Source organism: Penicillium cinerascens (assembly GCF_028974065.1).
Source record: "Penicillium cinerascens strain IBT 15544 chromosome Unknown scaffold_4_segment0_segment1, whole genome shotgun sequence".
Lineage (NCBI taxonomy): Eukaryota > Fungi > Ascomycota > Eurotiomycetes > Eurotiales > Aspergillaceae > Penicillium > Penicillium cinerascens.
The window spans coordinates 2,109,769-2,133,060 of NW_026695298.1; the positions used below are offsets into that span (position 1 = coordinate 2,109,769).

Here is a 23,292-nt window from a genome sequence, read left to right on the forward strand (position 1 = left end):
CTTCCTTCAGGTAACTCAAAGCCGTCCTCGCCAAAGCGGTGAACACAAATCAGCCTAAGCTTCAAGCTCTAAGAAAAAGCAAAAACCAACCTGGAAATTTAAGAAACAAAAACGTACCTCCCCACTACAATGACCTCACCATCACCTCCAACCATGAAAGCCTGGCTCTACAACACCACCACCTCCGGCCTGGAGAAGAACCTGTACTTCGACGCATCTGCGCGCGCCCCGCCCGCCCCACGTCATGACGAGGTGCTCGTCCAGGTCATCTCAAGCGCCCTTAACCCAGCCGACTTCAAAGTCCCTGAAATGGGCCCGCACGCCCGGCACCTCGTCATCGGCATGCCGGCCTCTCCCGGCATGGACTTCTGCGGGCGAGTGGTAACCGCCGGCCCGGACGCGGATTTCGAACCCGGCCAGCTTGTCTACGGGTGTCACAGCATGCCGATGAAGTTCGGTGCTTTGGCTGAGTACCTCTCTATATCCGGCAGTCTAATTGCTGCCGTGCCGGAGGGCGTGAGCGTTGATGATGCGGCGAGCTTAGGGATTGCGGGCCAGTCGGCGTATCAAGCGCTACTAGGGTATGTTAAAAAGGGGGATAAGGTGTTTATCAACGGGGGGTCTGGGGGGTGTGGACTTTTTGCGATTCAAATTGCAAAGAATATAGGGTGTTTCGTTGCGGTTACTTGCTCGACGAGGAATGTTGAGCTTTGTCAGGGGCTCGGGGCGGATGAGGTTATTGATTATACTGCTGTTGATGTTGTGGGGACGTTGAGGGAAAAAGGGGTTATGTATGATCATATCCTTGATCATATTGGGTTGCCTTCGGAGCTGTACTTTCAGTGTCATCATTTCTTGAGGCCTGGTGGTGTGTTTGTGCAGGTTGGCGCGTCGGCGATGACTACGTTTGTTGGGAGGACGGCATGGCCTGCTTTCCTGGGCGGTGGAAGGAGGAAGTATGTCATTTTCTTCTTCAAGAATACCCAGGAGCATATTGTCAAGCTTGGGAAGCTGGTTCAGAAGGGGGCGCTCAAGGTGCAGTTTGATAGCAAGTATGAGTTTGAGGATGCGGTCAAGGCATTTGACAAGCTTCGCTCGGGGCGTGCAAGGGGAAAAGTTCTTGTTCATGTGGCTAAGCCTTGAGATTGATTTCGACCTGTGGGCCAAGGAGCATAGTTCTTCTTTTCAATTGGTACACTCAGGCGCAATGGGATATGATGAAATCAATGGCCATCAAAACTATCATTTCCGCTTCAAGAATGTCAAAGCGCCGAGGGCCAAAGCATCCACGCCTGTCCGTAGCGTCGGCTGGATTGCAGGAGCAAAATAGGGCGAGTGGTTACTAGGCAATTCATTCACCATGTCATTGACAGCAGCATCATCCCAAGTCTCAGCATCGATATCGCCAAATATCCACATAACATACGATGTCTGGTCGAGCCTAGCACGACACCCCATGGAATGACTGGGCTTGTTGTTCGCCGGTATCATTCTGTCCGACCCAGTACCAGGTCGAGGCGCCTACCACATTGGCATTTTCGTTCTGTATTATTGCGCCCCCGTGTGCCTGTATGGTCACGCCCGCGTTGTCCGTCAAGTTTGCGTTTGGGTAGAATACAGCGTCGGCCGCACCCGAGAGGCGTAGAGCCGTAGATCAGCATTACTATGATGCCACCCCTAGAGAAAAACATGATAGGCGATAGGAAAGCAAGTCCACATCAAAGAATCTTAGGATAGCTCCGATTAGATACGGTTGGCACCGAGTCCGGCCCTACGGTTTATGCCCCGTATTTATCTCCCTTACTCAACTCCGTGGTACATGTCCCGGAGCACGGGGATCACTATTTCTCTACCTGCCCTTCTACTACGATCTGCAGGGGCGGAGAAGGGGGATAGGGAAAGAACGCCCCAGCCGAGGCGGGTTAAGAAAGGTGTTGGGACGGCGGCAAGGACGTCAGGGCGTACCGGGGGTAGTCCCGGGGGTATTCGCGGGAGACGCGTCTTAGCGAACCACGGTGAGGGCATTCCGGGGGTACCGGGGGTAACGGGGGAGTCGGGGAGTCCTTAGTATTCGGGGCTATTCGGGGGTTTAGGATCCGATACTCGCTCCGGATACCCAGGTTCAGTTTAGTGTTGATTCGAAGGAACACCTACACAGGCTCCGGTTTATATTACGGCTGGCTTCCATGGGAAGACGCGGAGGGGCCCACTAATTTAAGAAACTAGATTCCAAAGAACTATTAGATAGACCATAAGCAGTTTACTGCGGGGTAGAGCGAGTATAAAGAGAAGCATCTCGGGGTTATGAGGACCACCTCGACTAACAATATCCTGTCTAGTATATAAATGAATACTACGTACTAATTTACTTATCATCTTTACGCTGCTATCTCGACGCGACTCCCAGGTACACGTAAATATGCTTGACCCTACGACTATCCGACCAAACATCCTCTTCATCGTCGCGGATGATTTAGGGGCTTGGGCTGTCCGATGCGCCGGCAATCACGAGATACATACGCCGAATATTGACAAATTGGCTGCAGAAGGAGTACGGTGTGACAACTTCTTCTGCGCATCGCCCGTGTGTTCGCCCGCTCGAGCATCGATTCTAACGGGGCGAATCCCGTCCCAGCATGGCGTGCACGACTATATTCGCTCAGGAAACGTGAATAAGTGTGACTTGGATTCTCAAATCCAGTATCGCTTCCCCGAGGGAAAAAACGGCCATCGAATACCTGGCGGGGCAACCGAGCTATACGGAAATACTCGCCGATGGGGGCTATTCGTGCGCCCTGAGTGGCAAGTGGCACCTCGGAAACAGCAGAGTACCACAAAAGGGCTTTAATCGGTGGTTCAGCATTGCCAGAGGCGGCTGTTCGTACAAGCGGCCAGATGTCGTGGTGAACGGCGACGTGCGTTTCGAGGACGGCTATATAACGAATTTCATTACGGAAAATGGCATTTCCTTCATGCAAGAAATGAGTCAGGAAAAGAAACCTTTCTACCTGAGCGTGCACTACACGGCCCCTCATTCGCCATGGGAACGATCAGAACACCTGGAACAATACCTTTCGCTCTACGACAATTGCGCTTTCACGTCGGTCCCGGAGCTGCCCATTCACCCATGCCAGGTTGACAGTTGCCCTCACGGCGAAAAGGAGGAGCGCAAGGAGCTTCTACGGGGATACTACGCCGCTATCACCGCAATGGATAATGGCATCGGCCAGTTGATGCAGGAGCTCGACCGCCTCGGTATCCGAGAAGATACCCTGGTTGCCTTTATAAGCGATAACGGAATGAATATGGGTCACCACGGGATTTGGGGAAAAGGCAACGCTACGAGTCCTCTTAACGTGTTCGACACCTCGATAAAGATCCCAGCCATTTTCCGTCAGCCCGGCGTCATCCCGCCGGGAGGGACCATCTCCGACCTCCTGAGCCAATATGACATATTCCCGACTATACTGGAATATACCGGTCTTGAGCCGGCAGTTCAACAGGACCTTCCGGGAACCAGTTTCGTACCCCTACTTAAACGTAAGGGGCAACTAGGGCGAAAGGAGGTTGTCATCTACGACGAGTATGGCCCTGTCCGGATGATCCGCACCAGCGACTGGAAATACGTACATCGCTATCCCCACGGCCCCCACGAGCTATTCGACTTGGTCAACGACCCCGGTGAGACCGATAACCGATTCGACGACAAGGGTCTTGTGCAGATCAGAGACGGCCTTCGCAAGCGCCTCGGCGTCTGGTACGCTAGATACGTGAGACCAGAGTTTGATGGAATCTATGCCGCAGTAACAGGGTTCGGCCAAAAGGGCCTTGCCATCCCAGGCATGAGAGAAGGAAACAGCTTCGACGATAAACCACCGGCCCCAATCCCGGGGGCCCCCAAGTTTTTTTGAACAGAGGTATTCGTTATTCACTATCAGACAGGTGGATCGTTATTCATGCTGAACTGGAAATAAAGAGATTGTATGTAAATAATTGTTCAGCTGAATAGGCAGCATGGTGGTAAACGAATAGTAAGATGAAGTCTAGGCTAATTGGAATATTACTACAGTTTCAGCCGTTGCCTCTCGACAGTGAGTAGGTCTAACCAACTTATAAATGCCTTAAGACCCCGTATATTACACCCTTGGTAGATAAAGCACTTCAAGTAGATCGATAGACGCGGCAGAAGATGACTGACTGACTATGATTGACCAAGATGACCCAAGTTTGATCCAAGCTAGCAACTTGGCGTAACTGTATCCTGCATCACCCTATGCAGAATAATTCTCATCCAACGTATATCAGCAGCTTCAGCTTCACAGTCTTCCAGAATTTGTAATGCTAAGTGCACCCATTTTACCCAGTCACGTGGCGGATAAATATTCCTACTGCGAGCGGCGGCCAGAAGTAATAACGAGCTCCGAAAAACCGACCTTAACTTGAACCAGGTACCACCGTGACGCCAATTATTCTCCAGGTTTGCTGTCCTGATTATTTCAACGCAGGTGCAAAGGCACTTTTGGGCAAGAGAATATCCGGCACTAGATGCAGACGTGTCCTGCGGTCGATGGATGGTATAATATAGTAGGGGGCAGTAGATTGCTGCTTGGATGCAGAGGCTTCGGCGGTGGAGGATGTAAGCCAGCTCACTCCGGGAACCCCCCGTATCCCAGTTTACCTCACTCGGGAGACATGAAGACCTTGAATATTGATGATTAGCAAGCTGGGTAGGACAGACCAATTGGCTATACTTACCACTTGTGTATCTCGGACTCGAACTCTAAGGCGACATTGGTAACCAACTCAATGTTTCGTATCCACCAGCTCCCGACGTTACTATAGAGAACTCTCAGCATGCGTGTATATGAACGCAAGACGGATATTTCTGATAGATAGTAGAGCCAACTTTGTGTCTCCTCGGTTTCGGGATCAGGTCCTTTCATATTTGCGATACGGATAGGCAAAGCTGCCGACAGAGGTGGAGAGGGAAACATGCTTGGGGGGTTGCACATTGTAATCCCACACTCCGGAAGAGGAATCTCGGCGCGAAGCTCACTGGTAGAATAATGGCTTATCAGTAACGTGGCTGGACATCTCGAACCGTTCGTAAAAATCATACCTTTCTGTCCTCACATAAGAAAAGTAAAGCCTCTCTATGAGCTTGCGGTCTCCGTTAACCTCGGCGTTGTCGTCACGCGAAGCCATTTGCGCTTGCCGCCAAAGAACAATCTGTAGATTGACGCCTGCTTGCTGGTAGTGGCTCCAGGCTGCTAAAGCTCGCATGCGGTTCATCTCATATATGCCGGCCATGTACTGTCCTTGGGCACATGTAAGGCCTAGCTCTAGAACGCTGAGCCGCTTCTTTGCTGCTTTAAAGAATGTATCCCCCAAAGCACTTTCTGGCGATACAGACGATTTGGGCGAGCTCCCTTCTAGCAGGGCCTCAGTAGGGTAGAATAGAGTCGTTATAGAAGCAATAGCACAAGCCAGCAGCTGTTTAAAAGATCGTTAGCTATTCCCAAAGCACTGTACGCTTCAGGACGCCGCTTACCACTAGACACGAACGCCCATTCCAACTGCATCCGAATTCTTCAACCTCAGCAGCATATTGCCTCAGTTTTGAGCCATCGAGTATGGGATTCTTGGAATGAGTAAAGGCAAGATACTTGTCAACTAGCTCCACCACACGGCTCTCGTCGATGATCGCATGAGATTGTGAAACCTTGCTGCCTTCAAGAACCGTTTGCAGGCGCGAGGTGTCGTGACTGGGCGTCTCGCCTGATGCCATTCGAGAGACAGTATCTCTGGGTTCAGGTTCCCACAAAAACGACGAGTTACTCTTCGTTAAATATCCTAGAAGTACTGGCCAGCGAAGTATGGATTCGCTTGCAAGGGACCCTGCGGGCGACCGAAAACTATCCACGTCTTCGGTAAAGATGTTGCTTGATGGCGAACCCAACGTGACGGAAGCAGTGGATTCATGTCGGGCTTGATCCGTACATCTCTCACCAATTGGTAGAGGCGTAGTCCGGACAATATTGCCATTTTCGCTAGAGATTGGCGAAGCAAAACAGCTGCCAAGAAGGCCTGTTTTATTCTCGATCAAATCCACGGCGTAATTGATCCGTTCTAACAGCTCGCTCGTACTAGGATGCTGGACCCTGCGGGAATATTAGAGGGTGTCTTATCGCAATAATTCTTGGGGCGCATACAGTTCGATATTGGAAGCGGCGTCCGAATATGAGCAAACAATCTCGGCTTGGCAGCATGGACCACAAGAGGGTCGCGCATTATCGCATCTCGTCTTTCGTGATCGACAATAGTCGCAGGCGATTGCTGCTCGCTTCCGAGGGTGGCCCTGGCCCCCTGTAAGTCGACGCTTCCTCCGGATACGATCTATGCCTGACTCGACGTTTCCTTTGCTGCACCAAGGATCATTCATGATTTTAATATATTCACAGTTAACTATCAAGATGGCGGCTCGTATATATTAGGCGGAAATTTCGGGTTAGGATACCGAGGATTGATAGATGATGGGAGGTAAGGAAGAATGGAGCAAAGAGAGGGGAGGCACAGTGAAAGAGAGGAGACAAGCCACCTCCGCATTCCCTGCAGAGACCCTGATTGGTTCATATTTTAGTAACCTCTAGATTCAAGACCTATTTAGTCCTACCATACGTGGCTAAGCGGGATCCACTTCAAGGCACTTTCGTACCTACGGTATAGATGGAGTAGCCTGTCGTTGTCCCAAGAACGGTCGCTGTCGACTCTATTGATCTAGAGTACTGTCTATCACGATGGCCCTAATACGTAAGGGCCCCAGCCTATTCTAGTTTTGCCAGCCAGTCTGATCTAGCTACGCCGGGAGTCTTCTTCACACCCGAACTTATGCCATAAAAATATCATATAGCCGTCCCTCGTACGCAGCCAACTCATCGATAGCCTCAGAATCATGAGCGAGACTACCAGCTTCCGCACTGTCTTGTCCTGGCTTAATAGGCCCGGCTCCGAGGCCGCCGGCATGGCCCGCTGCTGTTTCATGGCGGTGAAGTTAACCATCAACATGATGCCGCCTCGGCGATCGTCCTTCACGAAGACGAAGAGCTCCACGTCCTTGGCTCTTAGTAAGGATAATTCTTCACGGGCGAGGATGCTGCTCTTCTCCTTTCGGATGCGCAGCAACTTCGGCCAGGACTCAAGTACGCTGCAATCACCACCGAGCTGCCAGGCCCCGTTGATCTCGCCGGCGTGGGGATGTGTAGCCATCCACGAGTCGGCGGGCGGCTGACCACTCCCGACCGTATAGGAGAAGCCTCCGCCGGGCGCCGCGCCGTCCCAAAGCCATAGGTATGCGCGAGTGATCACGGGCAAGTAATGCTCGGTATGGGGGTGACATACCCAGGCACTCGCGCCGCCGAAGGAGTTACGCCAGTTATTAAGAAGGTGTCTCTTCCCGTCGGCATCGTACTATGCCGGCGGCTGTATGTACCAGTCCCAGTTAGGGTTGCTTTTGCTAGACCTCGATTTCTGGACCACTTGTGCTTGTCAAAGGTATGGGTAATGACCAGGTCGAGGAAGAATTTCATGCTGCGCGGAGATCAGGCGCTCGGCACCTGCCACGGTACCGTAAGGGGGGTAAATAGACTCGTAGTCGGAGATGTCGTAGCCCATATCGATCTGGGGGCTGTAATAGCGAGGGTAGATCCAAAAGATATCGAACCCTAGAGAAGCGATATAGTCGAGCTTCGATCTAATACCGGGAATGCTGGAAGTGAGCGTCATTTTGGCCTCTTTGGCGGAACGGGTGGAAAGGGCTTTACACGTCTTTCTTGACTAGACAGGTAGCGATCGAAGCCGGTATAGATTGACAATATAGAGTTGACGGCGCAGGGTAAGTACCAGAAATGAGAAACGAGACTCAAGAGAGCAGGCTGAAACGGAAGGTAGAAAGTGCCGAATCCAGTTTTAGATAGCTTTTAGGGTATGCACCGAGATATTTTCAAATAGTGGCTACTATGACAGCATCGTGAAGTGTAAGCAAGAGTATGTCGATAGTTCGTTGTAATCGTCGGCCTCTTTGTAGTTTCTCCTATACGCGTATTTCTCCCGAGTGTATGGAATGGTCAGACTGGAGCGGACTTCGTGCCATCTCCAGACGTATGGGAGCGTATTTTTCCTTCGCCTAATGAAAATAAAAGCCTATCGGGCCGCCGAAGTACCAGAAAGGCGTTTAGTCATGACCCCGTCGTCTCGGGGTCATCCCAGAGAAGTCCTAGCCATATTGCAGTTCCCCGTGTACCCCCGCCTAGCCCCACTGTGGAGATTACCACTTCCCCTTGGTTACTATTCAGCAGCGACATGGTCAGAATCCGCCACGCAAAACGGCTAGGTGGCCCGTGCATTCCGCGAACCCCGTATCTTCATCCCCAAATACCCTCGATGCCCCCGATACCCCCGATACCCCCTATACCCCCGATACCTACGGATAGCGCGGGGAGGCTTGCGAAGGACGAATATAGCGTTCTAAAACATTGTCAAGATTAGCCGAGCGCTAGCGTAGCCGCGGATACCTTTATTGGAATCGCGGTTCATTAGATGTCGTACCCCGTAGTTAGCTCTTCTCTGTCCTGTTTTCGCCAACGAGCAACTCTTTCCATTACACGCCATGGGATCGGGCTAGGTAGTATGTATATATATATGCGATCACGACCCGACTTTTTCGTTCCCCTAGGCTGTTTCCTACCCTGCTTCGCATTGACACTGTGACATACTGAGGAAATCAAAAGAGATGTCGACAAATATCATTAAGCTAAAGGAGGAGTTGCACAGCGGGGACCATGTCGATGTTCACCATTCTGAGGTCTTGCCTAAACAGGATCTCTTAATGACTGATGCCATCGATGGCGAGAACCGGGAGCATGAGATGGGCTTATGGGAGACGGTTAAGAGCCACCCCTGGGCTTGCTTGTGGGCATTTACCATTGCTTTACTATTGTGAGTCTCTTTTCCTGTACTTATGTTTCCCCTTAGATCCCAGATCTCGAATCGCGGAAATTTTCCACTCTGTTTGCAGGATAACAGCTAATGCTAGTCAGGTCATGGAATCGTTCGACTTGTTTCTCAACGGTAACTTCGTCGCTCTTCCCGCTTTTCGAAGAACGTACGGTGTCAAAGTGGATGGCAGTTATACCATCCCAACCCGATGGCAGAGCGCCCTCTCCCAATCCGGTAAATGTGGTGCTTTTATTGGTGTCTTCTTGGCTGGACCGATCACCGACCGTCTCGGCTACCGCTGGACTACCATCTTGGCCCTGATTCTTATAAACGCCGCGATTTTCGTTTCTTTCTTTGTGAGTAGCCCGCCCGATCCGATGTTTGACTTGAGCTTATCGCCTGACCAAATCCATTTAGGCCGACTCGCTCGCCGTCCTTGTGGTCGGACAAGCGCTAGAAGGTGTTCCTTGGGGAATCTTCATTGCCAACGCCCCTGCCTACGCCAGCGAGATTGTTCCTCTCGCCCTCCGAGGTGCCTGTACGGCTACTCTGCAAATGAGCTGGTCTATCGGTTCGATTTTGGCCGCGGCCGCTACTTTAGGATATAATAAGCAAGCCGATCAGTGGGCTTGGCGAGTGCCTCTCGCCTTACAATGGATCTTCCCTGTAGGTCCCTCTCCTTCTAGATCCTATACCTACTAGAGCTGACTTGTTTAGACGCCCCTTGTGATCCTTATTTTTCTTGCCCCCGAATCTCCATGGTGGCTTATCCGTCGCGGACGCAAAAGGGAGGCCCTTCACTCTATCGAGCGCCTCGGTAGTGAATCCGCAGAGCATGCTCAACAATCGCTTGCCATGATGGAGCGGACGATTGAGAACAGCGCTGAGATAGACGGTATCCCGGCTATCTTCGACCTATTTAAGGGTACCGATCTAAGGCGAACAATTATCACCTGTTTGATGTACGCGTCACAGAATTTCGCTGGTAATCTGATTGCTAGCCAGGCAACATTTTTCTTCGAGCGTAAGTAGTTCCCCCGCTAATAACCTTTAGACACGGATGACTGACTCCCGGCTTAGAAGCTGGTATCTCGTCCGACCGTTCTTTTCAGCTTAATCTGATTAACTCATGTCTTCAATTCGTTGCTAATGCGCTCTCTTGGTTCCTTACCGCCTGGTTCGGTCGTCGAACCATCTATCTCTGGGGCACAGCCACTAATATCACCCTGCTTTTCATTCTCGGAATCTGCGCCTCTATCCCACAAAACAACTCCACCAACTACACCCAGGCCTGTCTGGGCATCCTCATCTCCTTCGTCTTCGCCGGTACGCTAGGACCGATCTCGTACACGATTATTTCCGAGACGTCCTCGGTTCGTCTTCGGCCCTTGAGTACCGGCGTCGGCCGTGCCGCCTACTATATCGCAGAGATCCCTATGATCTTTCTAGCCTCACAGATGCTTAACCCGACGGGATGGGACCTCGCGGGCAAGTGCGGCTACATCTGGGGAGGTACGGCTTGCGTCTGCTGGATTATGGCCTACTTCTTTCTTCCTGAGCTCAAGCATCGCTCCTACCGTGAAAGTGACATCTTGTTCAACCGCAGGGTTTCTGCCAGAAAGTTTAAGTCGACCGTTATTGACATTCGGGATAACGAGTAGGGTATAGTAATCGAAAAGGAGTAGAAAACTCTTGTGGGCTTCTGCAGAGTGATGACTGCGAAGAGAGTCCAAAAGAAAGTTGGGCTGAAGGAGCAGAAGCTGGAGGAAACATGGACTTTATAGTACCTCAAGGTTGTCCGTCCATCAGAGGGGACTTTTTTGGGGGATCTACAAGCTTTGTAATTAAGGATCCCGATATACCTTCCTATCAAGCTGATGCACGAGGGCAACAATCCAGCTCGCCAAGTTCTCAAGTGCTTGCTCGCACATACAGTACAACGGCAGCGTAACAAGACAGCCGTCCGGCAGACAGGACCAAGTGGTTGCTTATTTCACGATCAAGGGTCATCTCAAGGATCCTGAGCACTACATTGTAAAAAGCCACCATCTTGCCTACAAACCATTGATGCCTAGCTTGCAATTCCATGATCAGCTGGAGAGGACAGAGAACCTTCACCCCGATACGAAATGGTATATTCTGCCTTGCGCTTTGACCCTGACACCCGCCGCTGCTCCTAGGCATCCATCCATCCTTATTCGTAATTGACAATAATTGCTTTTTCCTGTCAGTCATAAGGTCTCCCCTCCGTTTCTCATTCGCCTCTGACGTATCGCAGACCAGTTCTTCCGCAGACGGGCCGGTCCCCACTAGTGGATCCCCAAACTGACGCAGCCATTCACAGACTACAGAACGAGCCTCGAGGAAAAATTTTATCGGGGAATAAAAAAAGATATCTCAGGTTATTTTGTAGGAATAGCCGAACGCGGGGGTCGAACCCGCAACCTTGAGATTAAGAGTCTCACGCTCTACCGATTGAGCTAGCCCGGCAGGGCTTGGTGGAAGACATCACCCAGTATAGGTTCATATCGGCGGCGGGTGTCTTCATACATGGAGTTAATGAACCCTCGGCGGGTACAAAGGGTCGAGGACTAGAGTCTCGGGGCCGGTCGGACTATCCAAGCAAAATAATTGGGGGGTAAAGGGGCCAGATCCTGAAAGAAAGAGGTCGATGTGGCCTTTGGGGCGGGATGGGGGATTGACACGGTCTGGGCGTTGACCCGTGTTGAACACGAGTAGGGTGATTGCAGGTGCCTTCAAGGCAGACAGGCAATTGTAAATAGAACGTCCTCAGGTACCGCGCGTCAGAGGATGCTCGAATCATCTCGAGTCCTCGAAGATATTGTCCCGGCTCGAACACCCCCTGCAGCCCCCGGGGCAGAGGACTGAGCGTCAATGGAATTGAGATGTATTCAGGAACGAGGGTCAGCAAGAACACGAGACGAGAGACATTAGCTGGTGCACCAAACCGGTTCAGAGATAAGCGGCTTTGTGGCTTGTGGCCATGCAGCACCCGGGTAGAAAGAGGGAAGAAGAAAGTGTACACAGGAGCTGAAGGGCGGTGCTTGATTGTGGCTTGTGGCTTGAGGGAGCAGCGGATGGTGAGGGGGTGATGGCGTGGGGTCCAAAGTATCGTCTCATCACGATCGCTGCTCTATTCTTAGAGAGTTCACGAGCCGAAACAGGCTAATAATGGAATTGAGCGCGGTTGCTTGAAACCCCAGAGCAATGGACAGGGTGGTTTGAAGACCGTCTCGGTAGACGCTGGCGTTGGGGACAGCGGCAGCGGAGCAAATGAAAATCGAGCGCGATAGTCTGCACCCGGGACGAGCCTCAGATGTAGTGACATGCAGCAAATGTAATGGCTGTGATTTCACGATGGACGGCCGTTCGTGAGTGACATGAACAGGTTCCCGGGTTGTCAGGGGCACGAGACCCGCACCTCAGCTCAGGACACGAGTTGGCTCAAGCCACACCCTCCACGGTTGACCATGATGGCATGGGGGTCAATGAGTAGGCGGTGGACATAGCGGACAAGGCTTGAGATACAAGGAAATGATCTAGTTCATGCTATGAAGAAAACGAAACTCTCAAGGCCATGGATAACATCATGGTTGACATAGTTCCCGGTGAAAGCAGACCGTCAAACTGGAGGCGGAGGCCAATAAGAGGATCAACCGTGGGCTTCTCGGGCGGTGTTCAACTGAGCCACACTCTTAGCTTCCCGCTAGGTTGGCGCTAGATAGACTTGGGAAGTACTTAGTGCAACGCGGACATGACCGGTGGGGCTCAAGTCACTGCCGTTTACATCGTTTCTGCTTGCACTGAGGGTCCAGGCTGCAGTGCAGTGCGCCTTGCCAATAAGGAAAACTATATATACTTCCCTCCCCCTCCAAGTACCTTCGTCTCATACCATCCACCGTTCACTCCATTCACACATTCCAAGAACACTAGTATCTCATCACCCGTTTACTTCTGCATACCACTCTGGTCTATACGGTAATCACACACCGTCTCTCGCGTGACTCGCCGAAATCAGTCACCGTGTCGCCCTTCCACTCGACCAAATACCATATAAACCCACACTCCGTCACCATAGAAAGTCCACGCCGGTTCCCTTCGCGGCGTCAGCCCAGTTTGACCCCGCCCAACACCATGCCTGGCCAAACTGAGAATGTCGTGCCTCCTCTTGTCGTCCGCGACATGGACGACGCGGAGAAGTTAGTTGTCGAAGAGTTCAAGCGCCACGTCGGCCACTGCACCCAGTGTACTACCGCCCTTGAAGAACAAAAAGGCGGCCTCTGTGAGCGCGGCCACCCTCGTGCCGTTGACGTGACGCAATATCTATACTGCAAAAACGGAAAACACTTCTCAGTCGTGGACAAGGAGAACGGCACACTCATGCGAGTCAAGCTGCCTCGTGATGCCGACTCAGTCCGCAACCTGCTGGACGCCGTCGAAGCAGGCATGACTCTCAAGCCACCTCGTCGCGGCCGCGCCTCTCCCGTCCGCTCCCCTGCTACCAGTACCATTTACGTCCCATCACGTCGGCCAGTGATTGAGCAAAGTCGCCCCCGTTCCTACTCTCCAGAGCCCGAGTCCACCGCAACCGAGATCATTGAACGCGCTCCACGAGTCGAGCGCTCCCCAGGCCAGGGAAAGCGCCACGTTATCGTCTACCAAAGCCCCCGCAGCTCGACGAGCCGCAGCCCATCCAGCCGTGGCTCACTCTACAGCTCCGACCGCGAGCGCTCCGAGCAGCGATTCGAATCCTCCCGAATCCGCCGCCGAGGTGCAGACTATCGATTCTAAATGTGTGGAGACGGCATTTAACTGTGCACTTGATGATATATACGCCTTACGAACCGTCTTTATTGCGACAGGTTTCACTTCCATACGGACGGCATTGATTGCCGACGACCGCAAGCCGGTCTTCGCCAGTGTGTGAAAATCACCTGGTAACCAAACACCCCCAGTGAGCTGGAACAGAGGGGCCGGGCCTGCCTGGATGCGCCCAAAGGACTTCTGTTCGAGTCATCGACCCCCAGCAATCGGATTCCCAGATGGGAAAGGATCTAGCTTGGCGTGGCTCGGGGGCTTTTTCTGCTTGAGCTCTATAGTACTGTTGGCTTCTCTTGATAGAGCCATTAGTGTGTGCCCCTCCATAAGCTGCAGCTTGTGTCTGGCAGCCAATGGGAGGGGTGCAATGTTGCGATTGCTGCATGCATGTTCTTGCTTCTGCGTGATTCTATTGGCCATTGTGTAGTGACTCACTTGTTTTGTGGAGATGCTTGAAGGACGTGCGTCCGATGCGATATGATTTTTTCCTTTGCTTGATTTTAACGATCCGCAATGTGGCCATTATGACCTTGACGCAATGTTTGTTGATCGTTGCCCTAAGATTGAGGGACCCAATACATTTGTTACGAATCATCTTTTTCCATTGTAAATCTAGATGCCTAGGGCCTTTGAACTTGATAAGGCAGATGAATCTGAGCCTCAGACGATCTATCCATGATTTTCAACATACTTTACCCACCCCATTACAATGTGAGATCACCCAAGGTTGAGTCACTGCGGGGTGTGGCTGATCTCCTGCGGGGCAAGGCGCACTCCACTGCCCCGTCGCGGGCACCGAGTGCGGACTAGTGGGGGATCCATATCCGGGTAGAAAATGCACCTTTCTCAGCTTCCCCAAGAATACACTCCAAAATGGCCAACGCAGAAGAGAAAGACGAGATTCACGATCAGATCGCCCAGCAGCTTTCACAAACCCCCTTTGCATGCTCCTCTCTGAGCCGGTTGTCCGGCGGCAATGCCAATTTCGTTTATCGAGGTACCCCCTCTTCATCCCCGGATTCCATTGTCATTAAGCATTCGAAAGACTACGCGTCTTCCAATCGCAATTTCAAGCTTGATGCGAAGCGATGTGTGAGTTGTTCCACGGAAAATCAAGAATTGAGTACTAATTGAAGGTAGCACTTCGAAGATGCTATCCTCCAAGCACTTGACGGCCTGGCGTCCCACTCCCAGGCAAACATTACCGTGAAAACACCCCGCGTCTTCTATTTTGACCGGGAAACCAACACTCAAGTCATGGAAGATCTTCCCAATTCGCTCGATTTGAAGCATTTTCTTCTCTCGGATCTATCTCATGGCGTGTCAGAATCTTCGGCGCAATCGCTCGGTCGCTCCCTTGGATCTTGGCTACGTTCATTTCATGATTGGGGCAGCAAAAGTGAACAGGCAGAGTCCAGATCGTTCTTTGCCCAGAACGCAACGGGGAAAGATTTGAAATTCTACATCTATTACTCTATGTTGATAGATACAGTCGCGAACTTTCCTGACATTTTGGAACGGAGTCGTGATGTTTTTGAAGAAGTTAAAAGTTTCGCGGCTGCGGAGTTAAAGAAAAGTGATCAGGAGGAGGGGTTTGGAATTATTCATGGTGACTTCTGGACTGGGAAGTAGGTCTTTCTATCTATATCTAGCCTGGAGTCACAGGATGCTAACGTGATCGCCAGTGTTCTCATTCCGAAGGCTCCTCTTATTGAGCAGTCTCAAACGACACTGTTCATTGTTGACTGGGAACTATGCCAAATTGGGAACAGAGCTCTGGATCTGGCCCAGATGATTGCCGAGTTGTACGAAACGAAGCTATTCAAAGACCTGGATTGTGGAGTGTGGATGATTGAGGGGCTTGCGGAGGGCTATGGACCTCTGAGTGAGGAGACGGCATTCCGAACTGCGATCCATGTTGGTGTTCACCTTGTTGTCTGGGGAAGTTGCGTTGCTGGATGGGGGAGCCAGCAGCAGATCGAGGAGGTTGTGAAGGTGGGCAGAGACTTTATTGAGCAAGGGTGGAACAAAAACAGAGTATGGTTCGAAAGAGGTCCTTTAGGATGTCTTTTTAAGCAATAAAGGCAAGTCCCAGAGCTAAACTAGCTAGTTGCGTATTTGTTCCAATAAAAGCCAGCTTCAAAGCATCACACTCCATACATCAACAGAATTCAAGTCCTCATGCTTATAATTACATTCAAGGGCTGGCACATTTCCCACTCGTGCAAATCAAATCACCAGAGCAGTCATTTTCCGTAGAGCAAGAGGCGCCTAAAAAATCATTAGAAAATGACATGGTTGTCTCAATCAGAATTGGTACTCACCGGCGCAATGCCCAGGCCAAGAACAGGTAGTTGTAGGCGAAGAACTAGTAGTAGTCTTCGTAATCAACGTAGTGGTAGGACTCCCAGAGCCTCCAGAAAGGTTCAAGTTATTCGCAAGGGCTGCCATCAAGCTGTCGCCCATAGACTGCAGAGTGCTGAAGTTGGTTATATAGTTATTGTTGAGAGCGCTACTCGGGAGTACGGCGTCATTACCCGTGAACAGGATATCTTTCCACGGTTAGCAAAAGCGGACATAAATGCCTTGGTGCCCAGCTTACATGTCACATCAACACCATCATGGCCATCGTTTCCATTCAAGTCATCGTTGGGGAAGCAGGTGCGAGCCATAAGCCACGAAGCTTCTCCGATAACCTCGGGAGTGCCCCCATTGGAATCGCCGTAGATTCCGTAGAACATATTTCCGTCGCTGGCACTCTATTAGTTTCACATGGCGTCTATTCTGGGTCGGGGGTCCTACCAGATAACGGCACCGATGTTGTTTCCAGGGAGGACACTCTGGTAAGTAGTGGCGAACTTGTTGGGGATCACGATCCAGGGGACCTCGTACGCAGCTAGAGCACCGAAGTTGGTCTGAGGCTGTCCATCTTGATTGCCCTGAACCGATGCGTTAGGTGACGTCTGTGGGATACTGGATAATCACGTACCCTGCACAGGTAGTCGATGCCATCGCAATCCACATCCATATCAGCAACCCAAACAAAGGCAGCACCCTATATGCCCGGGTATCAGTGGAGTCTCACCGGAGAAGGGTTTAAAACCAACTTACCTCATCGAAGTTAGACCAGTCACTATGAATAGTAACCTTTGCAGCACCATCGTTGTAGTCGACAGGATAGGTTGCATCCTTCGCGGCCGTGTCAGCATTTGCGGCAGCGCTTTGCAGGGCAGCAACGGGAATTGAGGTAGCGGCAGCGAAGAAGCTCGAGGGAGGTCCGGCGGTTGGGTTGTTGTACTTCGAGCCATCAACACTCTGAGCCAATGTCGGGCCGAACAGAGCCAGTGAGGCCACTAGGGCTGAGAATACAAATGGCATGTTGTAGCTACTTAGGGATCGATGAAATGAAGATCGGAGGAAACCTGAAGTCTACTCCATTGACGATGGTAACATGGTCCTTATATATTTCCTGCCGGCGGTTGAAGGGTCGTATTTGCTAACGTGGTAGTGATCATAAAGCTTGCTGCAAGCTCACATGGTGTTTTACATGCTCGTATGGGGTACCCTCGGTTTCTAATCCCTGCAGTTGGGGTAAGGCTAACCGGAGAGGGTAATTCCTAGGGTGTATTTGAGGTCAGCCAGGACGACTTTAAACCCCGTGGTGGGCAGGTGGGCGGGGCTAAGTTTCAATTTGCTTTAGATCGTCATAATGAGGCACTGAAGCAAAATCGTTGAGAAAGTACTAAAGAGCCCAGGCTTTTGGATTTTTAAGAATCTCTTTGCAAGAAAGAGCGCTTACCGGCTATGAAGTGCATTCTATTTTCACTGGCATTTCAGGCACAACTAGGAATTGAAATGTCCTCTCGTTTCAAGTCGAGCCTAGCACTTATGACCGTGTTTCAGCCACTAGTTTGCAGTGTCCCTGAAGCGCGAATACGAGATTTTTTATTGGTCAATGCCGGTTTGAAAACCGGAAAGCCGAAGTAACCTTCTGAAGCGAGGGAATCCACTTGCCTTGCATGATCGAACCAGCATCGAGCAATTGGCTAATGGTGCATGCAATATTCGCTTAGTTTACAGTCGGAGTCCAATACAACTTACAAGGGTTGTCCCTAAATAACGAAATGTGTTGTGCCAGCGTATCATATGAGACACGGCCGCACGTTACGAGGAGAAATCAAATTACAGCTCCAGCTGTGGCGCTCAGCAGGAAACCGGCATCACTAATAAAATCCAAGTGACAATAATCAACTTGAAGTCAACTAAGCAACCTTGATGCCCACGATGGCCGGGCGGTGAACTGACTAAGCATACCACGTGACCACAAACGGTTTTGCCCGTAATCGCGCTCGAATTTCCAACCCATCGGACACCGAGACAAATTCCCCGGGACGTCGAGCAAAATGGCGAAGAAAGGTGAGTCCATCCGCACTTCTGCCCCTTGGAACTACTTCAAGCATCTCATCTCATCAATTGCACCCCACGCCCGCCCCCCGGCACCGCAACACCCGGAGACCGGACCAGCTTGCTAACACGCTTCTTCTAACAGCAAAGTCACGTACGATCGCCGTCCGGCTGATCTCCATGGCCATGACGGGCTATTACCGCACAATGATGCGCCCGCGAGTGCACCGACCCCTCAGCATGCTCAAGTACGACCCCGTCGTGAAGAAGAAGGTGCTGTTCCTTGAGGCGACCAAGGGTGGAAAGGCGAAATAAGCGACTTCACACCTATTTGATTCGGCACGATTGTCACCCCGAAAGGCCGCCGATTCAAATCGAGTACCGCGACCTCGAAGACAACCACGCTTATGATCCGGGTTTCGACCTCCATCTTCCCCCGGAACCGAATCTCGATACTCTAGCAAATGGTGGCAATCGTTGTACGGGGACGTTCAAGGCGTGTGTCAATTTTTGTGTACATTATATCCTGGGAAGAGTCAAGGGCTATGTCCCTGCACTCGACTGCTCCGCAGTGGACTTCTCTTTGATGGAGCATTGTGTCTGGCGTTTAAGAGCATTACTGCTTTGGGTTCTCAACTGGAAATAAATTTCGATTCCACTATCACTGTATTTTTTTGATAACAGGGTCCCTGGGGCCAGTATGAAGCACGGGGATAGGACGTAAACAGACATGACTGGAGCGCGATCCGATAATGAGACTGATTAGCTTTCGAATGGGTCAAAGTCAAAGCGTAAGTGCATAATACAGTATATGTATGTTCTAATATTATTTGGATAGTCGCTCTCAACCTTGTAAAAGTTAGGGCGCTTGCTGAAAATATAGTGATGGACCTGAGTTAGTGATTGTTTTCGCATCGTTGATCTGAAAGCATCAGTCTTCCTGACTGAAACGAGCATCGTAGCGTTCGCCTAGTGACGGTTATCAGAATACAGCTCACCATAGGAAACCGCAACGCAGTTCTCATACCTCGTGAACGGCGTCTGCCACGACTGCGGGTGTTAGGCTTGCTAGCTGGATGATTTCCACTGCTAGCAGAAACAAGGCCCTTCGGACTAGTCCGCCGCTCAGTGATGGCAAGGCGTGCGGGGCCTGTGGATTCCTCCTGTTGAATCTGGGTAGATGTTGTGTGGACGCGACTGTAAGTGAACTTGTGAACGTGCTTTGATGATTTGTTGGGCTGATCCTCCAAGCCTCCTTGGGCCTGCATCGAGCCCGAATTTTTTCCGACGGTTGTCTTGGAATTGTTTCTGGAAGGCACCGCGTCGAAATTGACGGCCTTTCGCTTCCTGGTGAATTGGGGTTGGTCTGTATTTCCCGGAATGTCGAAGATGCCTTTGTCTTCCTTCATTGGTCGTGGCAAGTCTTTTTTTGCTATAGTGTGTTCAGTATTGCTTGGGAGTGGCTTGGTGCTTTTTCCACAGGGTGATGACGCGGCCGATTCATCTGTAATGAAAAGCATTGCAAAGTCAGCTGGATCATCGTACGGCTGTTGATCTATCTCCGGTGACATTCTGTTCCCGAAAGTTGCGAATGGGACGATATTACTGGCAGACGGTTCTTGCCGGTCCGTTGTTCCGGCTGTTAATGTTAATGTGCGCTCAAGTTCTTGATTCTTTTCTTGAGCCTGTTTGAGTTGCTCCCGAAGATCACTTTTCTCGATGGCGGATGCGGTTTCCACCACCTGATACTGCTCAATTTGCATTGCCTGGGAATCCAGCCTCGCCATAGCCTCGGAGTAGCATGCGGTGAGCTCTTGAATCTGCTGCTCAGTCTCCTCAGCCTGGAATTATTAGCAGAGTTAGCAGAATATGAGAAAAATGACGTGGATGACGTACCAAAGCCTCACGGTCCCTGCGCTGTTCGTCAACTATTCTTTTGGCTTCAACCTGAAAGTTGTCAGCAGACATGTTTGCAGTCAGTCAATCTTTATACTTACCAACGAGTCCCGAACGCCTCCGAGCTGGGCAAGGACCTCTTCAGATCCATTCTCAAGGTCCTCCTTTTCTCTCTGAAGTGTTTGAAGTTTTTGTTCGTATTCGTGTCTAATCTCATCAGTCGCAATTGTCTTCTCCTTGTCGAGTTCTTGTCGAATCTTTTGTTCACCCAAGGCGAATTCACCCTGCATGGCCAGTTTTTCGGTTTCAACTATGTGGCTGTGATCTTCGAGTTTCTGGCGCTCTGCCGTCGCTTCTGTTAATGACTGGTTGAGTGTGTAGACTTGCGCCTCGGTTTCACCAAGTCGCTGCTGGAGAGATTCGGCCTCTAGTGACAACGCCTGAAGTCGAAGCTGCAGTGCGGTATTCTCGGCAAACTTGTTCGACAGCTCCAATTCCAACCCCAGGCTAGCTGGCTGAATCTGAGCCTCGGCTAGCTTCTCGCAAAAGCCACTGAGACCATCGAGTAGGATACTTTCGGTGTTCGTCAAAGACCGGACAGAGCTATCGAGAGTGCGCAGTGTCGGCTCGATAGCCGTGATATTATCCCTCAGATTTTCAGAGGAGCTCTCGCACTTACCAAGCTGTTTAAACAGGGTTGAATCGGAACCGAGATGTTGTTCGATCAATTGCAATTTTCCTTGGACCTTGTCAGAGACGCTAGTATTGATTGCAGTGCTTGTATCGACACTCGTAATGAAACGGGTGGACATGGTGTCCAACCTGGCCTCCTGTATCAGTAAATGACTTTTGTTCCTGGACCGTAAATGACTTTACCGAGAAACTGCATCGTGAACCGTATTTGTAAAATCCTGGATCTCCATTCTCTCCGTGGTGCATTTGTCGCTCAAGGTATCAACTGAGGTGCAGAGTCGGTCGGCGCATATTCTGACTTCCGAAAGGAGTGCATCCTTAGTGCTGGTTGACTCCTCAGATTGGGACTGGATTCCTGAATTGAAACTCTCGATCAATTTGCGTTGATCCTCTCTGATCAGAAGTAACTGCCGGGTCTGAGTTCGAGCATAGTTCTGTATGTACGATTCTAGGATGACAGATCGGTTTTTCTCGCTGGCCAACTCCACTTTGACACTTTCAGCCATTTCCTCCGAAGCTTTCAGGGTTTGTTGGAGAACGGAGAAACGTGCTTCACTTTCTGACATTTGGGCTTTCTGTTTGTCAATCATGTCCTCTGCGCGTGAGATTTCAATCCGAATATCGTGGATGGCGTGCAAAAGATCAGATTTTTCTTTTTCAAGCGATGCAGTTATGACTTTGAATTTGTTCGCTTCATCTCGAAGAGTGTTGTGTTCGGAACCCAATTCGTTGACCACCTGCTTGAACCTGCGAAGCTTTTCTTTCCAGTGGTCCATCTGGGACCGGAAATCATTTGACTCTGAAACCGTTTTCAGCAATTTCTCATTGTCTGCTTCCTGTCGATGCTTCAATCTTTGATTCTCGTCCTTCAAACTAAGGTTCTGTTCTTCCAGCTGACGCTGGAGCTCGACAGTTGCAGCTTCTTTCTCTTCACGCTGCCTGATTTTCCCGATTAGAAGCTCGAAAAGCCTCTCCTCAGTGGGCTGTTTACAGACCGATTTACCCGTGAACGAATGCTGTTTTGCTAGAAGAGCCTCATTTCGGTTCTGTCGGCGACTCTTGAAAACTCGACAGTCATTGTTGGGATGGATCGGTGGTCGAGAGACAAGTGGAATCGGGGTTCCCGAGCTGGTTCGCCCATGCTGATCATGGGCTGATAGGTTTGAACTTGTTCGGGATGTGTTGATCTTTAGGCAGTGAGTAAAGGATGCTATTGTGGCATACCTAAATAGGACATACCTCAGTGTCAATATGAATGCTAGAACCCACGGGCAGAATGGTGTGAACCCTTGGTTTGGGTCCATTTGTCAAGCCTGATGACTGGTCCTTTTTCAGGCTCGCTGTCCCGGTCATCGTGTCCAGTTGCTTGCCGTTGCTGGGTCCAGTGGTCCGCAAAGTATCACGTTGCTCCCAGTGTGGTGTACCGTCCTCACCGAAGCTTTCGAGACGTTGAGGCTCAGGCTCGGCATGTCGCCTTGCAAAAAAAGAATAAAAATGTTTATCAGCCACCTCGTTAGCAAGGGAATGTAGTTTAGACATACAGGGTCTTTGGTGTACGCAACTGTTCATCCTGTCCGCTGCCCTTATGTTGACCTTCGACTGTACCTGCAGCCCAGGTTGAATTAAGATTGATCAAGCCTTGCTTGGAAGAGGGTGGCAACAAAAAGCCTTTGTGTTTGGCAGCAGGCTTTGCAAACGAGAAGCCAGTCATATCGATCCCCGAGTTTTGGGGGCGCTGCATTAGCAGAGGTTGCCCTTTGCTGGATGGGTCATAGGGCGCTGAGCCCATTGGCTGAGGGTTGAAGTATGGCGAAACACTTCCAGTTGCCGTTGAGATGAGTCCTTCTTCTTGCATTCTGGACTAGAAGATTTTCGGCCAGGAGGATCAAAAAGAAGATTGATGTGGGGTGAGGAGGATGTTGGATGCGTACGAAGGAAGGCGCATCCCGTGACTTCGATGCCGCCGACTACTCGGAGGCATTGGTCATCGGACGCCTTTTCTTCTCATTCAATGGCATGACAAGGAAAGGATCCGAATTAGTCTTGGGCAAAAATACATAGACATAGTCTCCTATCTCTTGATAGGCGATGTTTGGTGTGAAATTTATAATGCCACCACATGTGAATATGCATTTCAGTTATGTTGCAGAAGTATATCGATTTTATTTACCTACCTCCTTCGCACACGATCACTAACTGAATCGAGAACAAGATACAGTACATGTATTTAAGTGACGATGCATTAATAGCGTTGCGGATAATTTGAATTCAATACGAGTGCCGGCGGCGGAGCCCATCCACCGACCATCCAATGGCAAAGACAACAAGACCCATTTATACCATCGGGAGATTGGTGTGAGCTACTGCAACCGAGCCCACTTTCTCCGTTCGCTGCTCGGTTAGCTTCGCATGCTTCGGCGTCACAACTTGGCGCCGAGACCGACGATCGACAACGCTTGGAAAGTG

The 23,292-nt window shown here is 50.8% G+C and overlaps 10 protein-coding genes across 10 annotated transcripts; 6 read left to right on the plus strand and 4 right to left on the minus strand.

Moving 5' to 3' along the window:
* Positions 1-129: 129 nt before the first annotated feature.
* Positions 130-1,143, plus strand: N7498_009892 (NAD(P)-dependent alcohol dehydrogenase; the record flags this gene model as incomplete). The annotated part of the gene is made up of 1 exon (XM_058456948.1): positions 130-1,143. The coding sequence occupies one exon, from the start codon at positions 130-132 to the stop codon at positions 1,141-1,143; it is 1,014 nt and encodes a 337-aa protein (XP_058303847.1).
* A 99-nt stretch (positions 1,144-1,242) lies between these two features.
* N7498_009893 (uncharacterized protein) lies at positions 1,243-1,491 on the minus strand (the record flags this gene model as incomplete). Its single annotated transcript, XM_058456949.1, has 1 exon — positions 1,243-1,491. The coding sequence occupies one exon, from the start codon at positions 1,489-1,491 to the stop codon at positions 1,243-1,245; it is 249 nt and encodes an 82-aa protein (XP_058303848.1).
* A 928-nt stretch (positions 1,492-2,419) lies between these two features.
* On the plus strand, positions 2,420-3,911 carry N7498_009894 (choline-sulfatase; the record flags this gene model as incomplete). The annotated part of the gene is made up of 2 exons (XM_058456950.1): positions 2,420-2,676; positions 2,717-3,911. 2 exons carry the CDS (start codon positions 2,420-2,422, stop codon positions 3,909-3,911), a joined length of 1,452 nt encoding a protein of 483 aa, XP_058303849.1.
* An 840-nt stretch (positions 3,912-4,751) lies between these two features.
* On the minus strand, positions 4,752-7,782 carry N7498_009895 (uncharacterized protein; the record flags this gene model as incomplete). The annotated part of the gene is made up of 7 exons (XM_058456951.1): positions 4,752-5,055; positions 5,120-5,493; positions 5,552-6,161; positions 6,213-6,422; positions 6,881-7,467; positions 7,520-7,527; positions 7,566-7,782. The coding sequence occupies 7 exons, from the start codon at positions 7,780-7,782 to the stop codon at positions 4,752-4,754; spliced, it is 2,310 nt and encodes a 769-aa protein (XP_058303850.1).
* Positions 7,783-8,788: 1,006 nt separating this feature from the next.
* N7498_009896 (uncharacterized protein) lies at positions 8,789-10,655 on the plus strand (the record flags this gene model as incomplete). The annotated part of the gene is made up of 5 exons (XM_058456952.1): positions 8,789-8,994; positions 9,074-9,350; positions 9,412-9,660; positions 9,712-10,018; positions 10,075-10,655. 5 exons carry the CDS (start codon positions 8,789-8,791, stop codon positions 10,653-10,655), a joined length of 1,620 nt encoding a protein of 539 aa, XP_058303851.1.
* Positions 10,656-13,149: 2,494 nt separating this feature from the next.
* On the plus strand, positions 13,150-13,806 carry N7498_009897 (uncharacterized protein; the record flags this gene model as incomplete). Its single annotated transcript, XM_058456953.1, has 1 exon — positions 13,150-13,806. The coding sequence occupies one exon, from the start codon at positions 13,150-13,152 to the stop codon at positions 13,804-13,806; it is 657 nt and encodes a 218-aa protein (XP_058303852.1).
* Positions 13,807-14,706: 900 nt separating this feature from the next.
* Positions 14,707-15,915, plus strand: N7498_009898 (uncharacterized protein; the record flags this gene model as incomplete). Its single annotated transcript, XM_058456954.1, has 3 exons — positions 14,707-14,925; positions 14,974-15,461; positions 15,519-15,915. The coding sequence occupies 3 exons, from the start codon at positions 14,707-14,709 to the stop codon at positions 15,913-15,915; spliced, it is 1,104 nt and encodes a 367-aa protein (XP_058303853.1).
* Positions 15,916-16,030: 115 nt separating this feature from the next.
* On the minus strand, positions 16,031-17,211 carry N7498_009899 (glycoside hydrolase family 75 protein; the record flags this gene model as incomplete). Its single annotated transcript, XM_058456955.1, has 6 exons — positions 16,031-16,104; positions 16,158-16,385; positions 16,436-16,584; positions 16,636-16,772; positions 16,823-16,888; positions 16,945-17,211. 6 exons carry the CDS (start codon positions 17,209-17,211, stop codon positions 16,031-16,033), a joined length of 921 nt encoding a protein of 306 aa, XP_058303854.1.
* A 990-nt stretch (positions 17,212-18,201) lies between these two features.
* On the plus strand, positions 18,202-18,604 carry N7498_009900 (mitochondrial 54S ribosomal protein bL33m). Its single transcript, XM_058456956.1, has 2 exons — positions 18,202-18,249; positions 18,383-18,604. Exons 1-2 carry the CDS (start codon positions 18,237-18,239, stop codon positions 18,550-18,552), a joined length of 183 nt encoding a protein of 60 aa, XP_058303855.1. The 5' UTR covers positions 18,202-18,236; the 3' UTR covers positions 18,553-18,604.
* A 564-nt stretch (positions 18,605-19,168) lies between these two features.
* On the minus strand, positions 19,169-22,615 carry N7498_009901 (uncharacterized protein; the record flags this gene model as incomplete). The annotated part of the gene is made up of 7 exons (XM_058456957.1): positions 19,169-19,206; positions 19,265-20,078; positions 20,134-20,184; positions 20,235-20,955; positions 21,010-22,013; positions 22,066-22,300; positions 22,368-22,615. The coding sequence occupies 7 exons, from the start codon at positions 22,613-22,615 to the stop codon at positions 19,169-19,171; spliced, it is 3,111 nt and encodes a 1,036-aa protein (XP_058303856.1).
* Between the last annotated feature and the right edge of the window lie 677 nt (positions 22,616-23,292).